The following is a 10710-nucleotide window of genomic DNA, read 5'->3' as shown; positions in this document are numbered from 1 at the left end:
ACTACGTTCTACAAAGTCCAAAGATTAACAGAAACACGTACGAGGTATCCTATGATTATCCGGACTTCCCTTATGTGAATTTATTATATTTATGTATATTGTTTCAATGGTTAATTAAGAATCTTTATTCTTTATTTTCGTCCAAAACCATGAAAAAGGAGAATCCCTCGCATCGCAATCGAAGCATTGTATTTTCTTACAACATAAGGAGGTTTTATTATAAAAATACCAGAATGGCATCATTCAGACAAGAGATTACAAAACGAACATCCTTCAGAAAAGGTATTACAAAACAAACTTCTGGCAGAGATGGCTCTGTACTCTAAGCACCTCAGCAACGTCTATAGCTAAATGAGTAATATATCCATCTTCTCCATGATGTTATTCTATATCCTAATAACCTGCAAGCAAACATACGCATATTGTAATCTCGAAATGATCCAAAAGACTGCAATGAAGCTGATCTGCACACATCAAGAAATCCATAGTTATAACGCAAACAATAAGAAATTGAAGATCGAAGATACATCAAACATTGTAATGAATAATAACTTACCTTATTATTCGACAATGGTGCTTCACATTTGCTTGGCAGAAGCTAATATAGCGGCGGCGACGGAGACTTGTAAGAGTAATGGTTCGTAGGGGGCGAGGCATAGGCGATTGGTTTCGGAGCGGGAGGAGAGGAAGTAGGCTCTGCTGTGGGAGGAGTAGGACTTACAACAATATGGGTTGGCGGAGGAGGAGATTTGTATTCGTATGGTTTTTCTGATGGGGATGGCGGAGTTTTTGGTGGTTTAGTCACTGGAGAAGTTTTGTGCTCTGGAGCAGGAGGAGTTGGCCATGGTTTTGTTGGTGAAGGAGGAGGAGGAAGGTGTTTGTGAGCTAGCGGAGGCTTAGCATATGGAAAAGTAGTTGGTTTTGGTGGGGAAATCTCCACCTCGGGAGGAGGTGGAGATTTGTACTTGTATGGAGGAGAAACTGGCACAGCCTCTGGAGGAGGTGGAGATTTGTACTTGTATGGAGGAGAAACTGGCACAGCCTCAGGAGGAGGTTTACTTTGCAGTGGCGGTGGTGTCTCCACGACTGGGGGCTTCGGGACGGGTGTGGGTGCAGGGGGCAGCTCAGAATGAACTGGAGATGGAACGTCAGATGGAGAAGGAGGTGATTTATAATGGTAACGCTTCAGAGGTGGCGAGTTATAGGACGAGGCAATTGACGGATTTGCTGAAAAAGTGCAGCTAGCAATCAGAACCAGCAATAACTTGCAAATGAAATACATCCCCGCAAGCACAGCCATCTTCTGCATGGCAGTAGAGAACTCCAAAAGCGAAATGGTTCGTATAAGATGGTTATAGATGATTGCTATATATAGCAATCTCCGGATGCAACGCGGTGGTTGATACTATTGTAGAGTGGGTCTGCCTGTCACTGACATTGTTTCTCTTTTAAAACTAATTTTGAAGTTAAAAGAGTGTTCGTTTGACATCTCGTTAAAATCTGGAAGATATTTGCTTCACGATAGTGTCTCTTTTTTCAAAAGTTTACTGTCTGGAGTCTAACTATTATATATGGCATTTTTACTCAATTGTAAATTTCAGAAATATTTTGATATCCAGTGGTAAACATTAAAGTTTTTATTGATCTCAGGGTTCGGCCCCCAAAATTCCAACACTTACCATCTAGATAAGTTGAGCAAACCATGCCTTTATAATCTAGATAAGTTCAGCAAACCATACCTAGCCAAATTATATATTCCATACGGCAACACTGAAAAATGGTACGTTTAATTGAGGGCACAATGCTGTAATCGTTGATTTTTTATCGTGGTTGGTAGGTAATATTGGCTTTCCATCATTTCTAGTTCGACTTAGAAAATAGTTGAATTTGGGTAATATTTTGATAAAATATTGGTAGGATTTTTAGGAAATCTAAATTATAACGGTCCCATTTAAAGATTTTTAATATTTAGAAATTTTTAACATTTAATATTTATTTATTTTTAATAATGCTGAATCGATTTGCCATTAAAATTGTATTTAAACAATCTCATAATTAGATTAAAAAAAAAAGATTCCAACGAAAAATATGTTTCGAGACAAGTCTGTAGTTTCTGTAGACAACGCCGAAAAAATAATTCGTTCCTTTAGTCTTCTTGTTATCCGCGAAATAATCGGATGTGATTGGCAAAAATTTTCGCCCGAATTTCGTTTGCTCTTTATTGTTATTACCAAAATAGTGGGATGTGATTAGCAAACATTTTCACGTGCAGCACGGATAACGTAATAGAATGAAATGGCCTTTGTTAGCGAGAAATATTATTGGATTTACCCCCAGGTAACTGTTACCTGCATGTGAAAATGTGGAAATAGACAATGCGCGGCGAATCCAATGCGCTTATCTGGCCTCACGGGCGTGAAATGCATCACCGAAAACCCGTCTGGGTTTCTTTTAACAGAAAGCTGCATCCAACCCTACTCATGCAATACTCTTGATAACGGTTACTGCGACCTGGCTGGCTGTCAGGTATGCAAGAAAACGAGAATGTGCAATATTGTCCAGAGGTGGATTGATGGTATAGAGTGTTATTCATGTTATCCACATGGTATAGAGTATTATTCATGGTATCCATATGGATAGTCTCTTTTCAATGAATAAGATGTTGAGGTGGTATTGCTAGCTGGTTAATCATGATATGTGAATTATTTAGAGGTATAATTTTTGTGTTTAAATTTTAATTGATGTAATTTTTGTATTGCTGTCAATGTATTTGCAAGTGCAAGTAAAATAGTGTTAACAGGTGTATTATTTGAGTGGCAAAGCTTTATCTTTAAAAATATTATTTAAGGCCTCAAACAGTGCTAAGAAGTTTCTTTATCCCAATTATCCAAACACGGTCTCACTCCTGAAACTATTCTTGTAAGCTAATTTCTTTAATTTTTCCGTCCTAAAAAGTATTAAAATGGATCATAAATAATATAATATTCCAATCTAAATCAATTTAGGAGTTTAATGTATTATTCTTATTCTTAAAAAAATGGTAAACAAAGAAATAACCATCTAGTAAATTACTAACTCTGTCTCTAAAACTTGTGCACATATTTTTCTTTTAAACAAAGATATACCAAAATTAATTAGTATTTTGAAGATTGTGATGCCTCTAAAATGACTTAGGATAGGTCAACTTATTAGAGGCGTAACTTTTGTGTCAGAACTCCAATAGATGAAATTTTTGTACCCTTAGAAGGTCTTAAGTGTAAAATAATGCTAGGGGATGCATCACTTAAGTGGCAAAGCTATACCCAAAAAAATATTATTTAAAACCTCAAATAAGTCTCAAAAATATTCTAACCCCAATTCCACAAAAACTATCCTAACACTAAACTTACTTTAATAAACTAATTTTTCTAATTTTTCCACCCTATACACATTTAATTTTTCTAACCTAAAAATGTTAAAATAAATGAAAAATAATATAATAATATAATATAAATCAATTTAACAATTTAAATATATTATTCTTGTTATGAAAAAATTTGATAAACGAACAAATAAACCTCAATAGATCGCTGACCATCTCAATAAAGCTTGTGCAGCTATCTATTTTTCAACCAAAAATACATCAAAATTAATCTATAATCTATATATTAGAGTATTATAATACTAACATCACGCTATATATATATATATATATATATATATAGATATATATATATATAATCAAAATTTATTAATGAATTGAATTATATATATAGATATATGATGATGATGATGATAGTGGTTAACGTCCACTAAGACCAAATTGGTCTATCGGAAGTATAATTTTCTTAGTTTTTAATTGTCTGGGTCCTCATCTTTCTTGCCAAGATTGGCGTTGTAGCTTTCTTTTTTTTCTCTACGGTCTTCCAACTTCCTTTATCTTGCATCTCCTTCATCTCTTCTAGTTCTTGGGACATTGGTGTCTTAGCTTCGTGATCTATTGTGTTTGTCCTTTTGAAGATAGTCGGAGAAGAAGTTTGGTCTAGGAGATCTACTTTGTTGTTAAATGAAGATTTATTTTGTGTAGTATTCGAATCCTCATAACTGTTGATGCTTGAGGGGTCGTCGAGTTCTCTTTTTTGTTGTTGGGCGGGGCTTTCTCCCTGCTTGTCTTGAGAGTTGTTTCTTTCTTGTCTGATTTCTTGTGATTCAGAGTTTGTTCTAGATTATTCTTCTTTTATTACAGTGTAGTGTTCTTTCTGTGCTCCTTCCCACCATGTAGATCTATGGTGGTTTTTTCTAGCAGAATTTTTCTTGGAGGCTTTCGGCAATTTTTTGCTAGATCGTCTGTCACAAAACAAGATCAACATCTGAAGAGGACACTTTTATAATCGAGTTTCTGGTTCCACACATAGTCTTTACTTGTTAGGTTTATTTCAGCTAGGAATCTAGCGCTGAAGTCCATTTCCACATAGATGTGTGCATAGATGGTTTTGGCATATTCCTCTATTTCTGGGCACCTGCAGTAAAATTTCCTAATTGCATTTCCAATGACTTTTAGCGAAGAGAGATTCCAGAAATGCAAATATATATATATATAGAATTAAATAAATAAAAAATTCCAATAAATTTGATAAAAAACATGCATTTTTATAAACACAGTTTGAAAGAAATTTAACCACAAGAAACGTAAATCAATTTTTAAGTCATAATTTTAATATACAAAATCTTTTTATTGTATTTATAAAACTTTTCCCTCGGTTGAGATATTATAAGGATTAATCATAATTTTCCATTTGTTTATTGTTTATTTTTTTTTTTTTTTCAAAATTGTTTAAAATAAATGGAAAAAAAAATGTATATATAAAAATAATATAAAAGGGTATAATATTGAAAATATGTTGTAAAATAAAAAAAATTAGATTTTTTTTATAAATCTTAATTTTAATTTTATGAATATTAACTATATGATATTTGAGTTGTATTGTTAGTAAAATAGAAAGTAAAAGAATAGAGAACAAAAGAAGATATAATAAAAATTATTTGAAAATTTTCACTATGATAATATAATAATATTAAATTTGTTATTAAAATAAAGTTACATAATTATAATTTGCATTTATTATGTCATTGTGTGACATATAATCTGCTAAGTTGTATTAGTTTTAAGCGTACATCAAATATTTTTATCTACACCAAAAATATTTAGGTTTGAACTTAGGTTTCGTGGTTATGTATGCCTTTGACGCTTGTCCACCATTGCTATCATATATAAGCTCCAAATCCCAATGCAGCGATAGTACCCCACATATATAATATCATCTCTGGATACTATCACCGACAATGGCCTTTTAAGCATTTCATGTCTACTACAAATCGATAATAGGAACATGCAAGTCCTCTTGTACCAGTTCCTTCTCCACTTACCTCACGAACTCCAGTGGAACCGTTTGGATTCCACTCTCCACCAACGTATGCACTCGGTGGATTGCTCAATTCTGCAGTATCGCCATAGTTTGCGATAATTTAGTCTTTCACTACACTAACTACTTGGGAAGACACTATTTATATTTTAAAGAGTTAGGGTCAGACGCTATGACCTATGATTGTTAATCATGGAAATATGGGTTATATTTTAAATAATTAGGCCAACTACTACATAAATAAATAATTGTGCTAGTGATTTATATTTTTAAAGCATTGGGACAAACACTATGATCGATTCTTAATCATGGATAGTTAGGCCGAGCACTTTATAGTGATTTATAACTTTAAATTGTTGGGCCAAACACTATGATGATGCTTAATTATGGAGAGTTACGCTCATATGCTTTATAATTAATTGTGTAATGGATTTACATTTTAATGAGTTAAGCCCATATGGATGCTTAATCATGGAGAGGTAGGAATAACCACTATGAAAGATGCTTAATCATAGAAATGGGGATTATATTTTAATAATTACGTGAACTACTAAATATTTTTAGTGTAAGTTCATATGATTGGACGACATGGTTGTATTTAATACTTCCTCATGGCATGTCATTATGATTTTACAATCGATAATCTATCTCTACCATCCATGGGATTCATGGAAAGGCAAAGACAAGAAAATACAAATTAATGTCGTTGAGCACGGGATCCCCCAAAGCAAGTTTTGGGGCTTAAAGCTCAAGTTTTGACTAAATCTCATGTAAAGACTTCGCAAGGTGTGGGCGCGGAGCGCGATTATTGTAAATAATTCAGACAGTTGCCCGCCCTCATTTTTGTAATGTAATGTCGGCTTGAGAGATCTACCCATGGTCCACGGACCATGGGATTGTATAAATAGAGCGAGGCTCTAAGTTGTAAAAGACATCGATAAGATAGAATGGAATGACTAACAATGAATTGAGTCTGATCTAAGTATAGGGTGAATCGTTGGGTCATAGAGTACGAGAAGGCTCTATAGTTGAGTGCGCAGAGGCCTAGTAGTGTGCAGCTGAGTGCGCAGGGTGAAGTTGTGTCTGTAACTGATTGAAGAAGTAATAAAGAGAAGTTTCTTATCATTCTGTGTATCTTTTCCTGTTTTATGCATTGAAGTATACTGGGTATGAATTGCAAATTATTGTTTATATGATGCATGAAATTATATGAATATGTTGAATAAGTGAATATATGATAAAGTATCTATTTACGTAACTAACTATTATAAGAAGATAAGTAATATCTGCAGTGTAATAGTGCGAAATTTCCATATCCCCTGGTTAGGGTTGCATGAAGGTGAATATAACAGGGCGCAAAGGCCTCATAGGTCAAAAAGGTGCATGGAGTAACCTACGTGAAGGTATTCACAGTTGGACTAAATCGACCCCTCAGACATCTCAAGGGTGCAAAAACCTGGTTCCAGCATCCCCCCATACTGCTTTGAGTGAGACCTCAGTCCGCGCTCCACGGGTTGTTGCCGAAAGGGCCAGTAGTACAGGGATTTGTTTGGCTAACTAACTCCGAACCTGTGTCAAGCCCCATCAAGCAACCAATGGTTCCGTTGCCAGGACCGAAATCTGCATAGAGATGTCAGATATCACATCATTGGAATCCAACTAAGAAGGAAATTGAAGGTTGGTTGGATAAGAGAATCCATGAGTTCGCGGCACAAGAGAACAGGAATCCGCGACTAACAAAAGAAGAGAAGTTAGACCGCTACCTGTACACAGAGGTCCACAAAATGTTCTTCCCATCTTTCCTCACTGAGTTGTACGAGTGGATCGCGAAGCTACTAGATAGCCAAGCAAGGTGTAAGCTCGACAGTCCTATTTTGTGGACCCCATAATTGGTACACAGATTGGAAGCATCAGAGGATAAGATCGCGTGTGATGTTGATCACTGGCTCAATCAGATTATAAGAGGATTCATTACTGAGTTTGCAGTAGGCACTACGGTAAGCTACAGTGAGGTTGAGCAACGCTTTCTCAAAGGACGAGGTAAGTACGTTAAGTCTCTGAACACTTGGATTAAAATGCTATTGTTTGAAAAGCGGATTATGCGAATACATTGATGTTCAACGCTACGCGAAATGGGAGAATTTACAAAAACGAAGGTAGCGCAGATCTAGAAACTAGCCCCTTAATCTCACCTCTGCGAGGGGACGAGGAAGAGCTCGTGAAGGTCTCACCAAGATGTGTGATCTATTTGATAAGGCAGAGGATCCCGAGCATACCACCCCCACCCACACCACCACCAGCTTCACCGCCTTCACCCCCACCTTCACTCATACCACCTCCACCACCCCCACATTTTGATATGGTGAGCTCAATAAAGTTGCTTGGGTTCAAAGGAGTGGGAAATGAAGATCCGGACCAGTTTTGGTTTGTGGTAAAAGCTGTATGGGAAGCACAGGGAGTGATAGATGATAATATCAAGAAAGCAATGTTGGTTAGTGCTCTACAGGATCGTGCACTAGCCTGCTACATTAAGCACTCTAGTGATCATCTGAATGCGGGAATCATGGCTATCCAAGCTGCACAAACTAGGGAGTTTAGCAGACTGAAGTCAGAAGCGCAGTCAATCATTGGGTTCAAAGAAATTACAATGCTACTAGGTGTTACTCATTGGGAGTTGGATCAAAGGTTGAAGTGCATGATTTTCGAAGCTAATATGACCCTGACAGATGGACAACACTGTGAATGGTTTGTAGCATCACTACCACTGCATTTGAGGAACGCGCTGTCGCATAAAAGGTTGAAAACTTAGGCCGAAGCCTTAGGGACCGTGATGACGCTGCATGAGACCCCCATATAGGATCCTAACCTGGGATTTCAGCAGATCCACGCGCAGTTGAAGAACCTATGCCTTGAGATGCAGAGTCTAAAACAGGACACGACAGTTCGACTAGAAGCACGTGAGGAAGTGTGGTGCATAAAATGTAAGGCTCAGTGACTTGATAAGGACCACTGCCCGGTATTAGCGAATTATCTCGTAGGAGGAGGACCGATGCCGGTAAGGCCAGAAGCGTAAGCAGGACCGAGTGCAACGCCTGCCTTGTGCTGTGTAATTTGTCAAATATGAGGCAATCATGCTACAGACAACTACCATCTATTGCAAAAGTACACACAGAATTCAAAACAGTTGTTCTGTAATTTATATAGATCAGTAGGACATGATGAGCGCACCTGTAGAAGTTATGAGCTAATGAGGGATAAAACTCCTACCTACAGGGTTCAGGCTGAAATGCGGCCCCTAGACCAGAGCGCAAGGATGGCATGGGCCTGATTCCAGGGGCACGGATGAGGCCGAGGTGGAGGAGGACTTGGGAGAGGTCGCAGACAGCTGATATGCTACAATTGCGAAGGTCCAGGGCATTATGCCCATGATTGTACAAACCCAACGCGTCCATCATGTCTATATTGTACCGTGTTTGATCATGAGATGGAGGATTGTCCCACACTGATAGCTAGGTTGCACAATAAGGGAGCGGTCCAACCTCCCTCGACTCAGAACCTACAAAGGATGAGGTCTGAGCCGTGCGAGGAAGATCCAAATGTAAAAATTGTGCTTCGAAGTGGGATTACGATAGGAGAGGATAAATGCAAACAAGTTGAAGATAGTACTTGGGTTTGCAAGGCTCCGATGAAAGAACCTGAGTCTGATTTGGAGCTCGCTAAGGAAAGCTTCATGGAAGCTAGGAGGAGCTTCAATGATTCAAAGGCATGCGATGTATGTCAAAGAACGGTCAAGCCATTGCGAAGGGACGAGATGTGGTTGCAACCCTTTGAAAAATGGGCAATCGACTTTGTAGGACTCATCAAACCACAAGGAAAGACAGGCGTGCGATATATTATTACTGTGACTGAATACCTGACACATTAGGTAGAAGCACAACTAGTAAAAGATTGCATAGTTGCAACGGCTGTGAAGTTTATGTTTGAGCATGTACTCACACGATTCAGTTGTCTAAAGATCTTGATGAGCAATCGTGGTACACATTTCTTGAATGAGATGATCTGCGTGCTGATAGAAGAGTTTCAGGTGTATAATCAGAAAAAGATGTCATATCACCTACAGGCTAACGGGACCGTAGAAGCATTTAAAAAAGTTTTCGAGACTACGCTAACAAAAGTATGCAATGTGCAACGGAGTAATTGGGACCTGCGTGTCCCCGCAGTATTATGGACTTACAGGACAACATGCAAGAAACTCATGGGACAAACGCCCTTTAGGCTGGTCTATGGAGTGGAAGCCGTAATGCTGATGGAATATATCGTGCCTAGTATGCACATAACAACGCTCACAGGCATGTCAGACCATAGAGCCCTGGAGGAGAGGCTCGCGCAGTTGGAAGAACTCGAAGAAGAACCATTTTTGGCAGGATTTCATCAGCAGGTACAAAAGCAGCGTGAATAGGCATGGCATGGTCGACATATTAAGTTGCGCACATTTAAGGTGAATGGTTTGGTGTTGTTATACCATAACAAGTTCAATAAATTCTCGGGGAAACTCCAAATGCATTGGATAGGACCATATGTTATTGAGGAAGTCATAAAGGGTGGCACGATGCAGCTGGTAAAACTAAATGGTGAACTCCTCCCCGAAAAAGTAAACGGTGTCGGTTGAAGCCTTACACAAGTGGCCCCGCCATCTTACTAGCTGAAGGAGATACAACAGGTAGCGGTTTAGTGCGTTGGCAACCTTGTAGTGTTCCGAGCACAGTTGGAAGGTCTTAACGCGAAGATCTCTACACTAGCAGAGTGACTCGAGGGCGAGTGACCATGTTTTTGTTGGGGTCTTATTGGGCATGGGATCCCCCAAGGCAAGTTTTGGGGCTTAAAGCCCAATTTTTGACTAAGTCTAATGTAAAGACTCCGCGAGGTGTGGGCGTAAAGCGCGAAGATTGTAAATAAGTCAGAGGGTTGTCCGCCCTCATTTTTGTAATGTAATGTCGGCTTGAGAGATCTACCCATGGTCCGCAGACCATGGCATTATATAAATAGAGCAAGGCTCCAAGTTGTAAAAGACATTGATAAGATAGAATGGATTGACTAACAATGAATTGAGTTTGATCTAAGTATAGGGTGAGTCATTGGGTCGTAGAGTATGAGAAGGCTCTGCAGCTGCGTGTGCAGAGGCCTAGTAGTCCGCAGCTGAGTGCGCAGGGTGAAGTCGAGTCTGTAACTGATTAAAGAAGTAATAAAGAGAAGTTTATTATCATTCTGTGTATCTTTTCTTGTTTTATGCATTGAAGTATATTGGGTA

At 38.3% G+C, this 10710-nt stretch overlaps 1 protein-coding gene across 1 annotated transcript; it reads right to left on the bottom strand.

The window, feature by feature from the left end:
• Window positions 1-210: 210 nt before the first annotated feature.
• Window positions 211-1337, bottom strand: LOC149147681 (uncharacterized). The gene is made up of 2 exons (XM_089445222.1): window positions 557-1337; window positions 211-464 (listed from the first exon to the last, which is right to left on the bottom strand). The coding sequence occupies exon 1, from the start codon at window positions 1307-1309 to the stop codon at window positions 599-601; it is 711 nt and encodes a 236-aa protein (XP_089301348.1). The 5' UTR covers window positions 1310-1337; the 3' UTR covers window positions 211-464; window positions 557-598.
• Between the last annotated feature and the right edge of the window lie 9373 nt (window positions 1338-10710).

Source organism: Pinus tabuliformis, chromosome 9, assembly GCF_031772625.1.
Source record: "Pinus tabuliformis cultivar Carrire ecotype Pingquan chromosome 9, CPIR1, whole genome shotgun sequence".
NCBI lineage: Eukaryota > Viridiplantae > Streptophyta > Pinopsida > Pinales > Pinaceae > Pinus > Pinus tabuliformis.
Note: the sequence above shows the minus strand (reverse complement) of the source record. Positions and strands in the feature narration are given on the sequence as shown.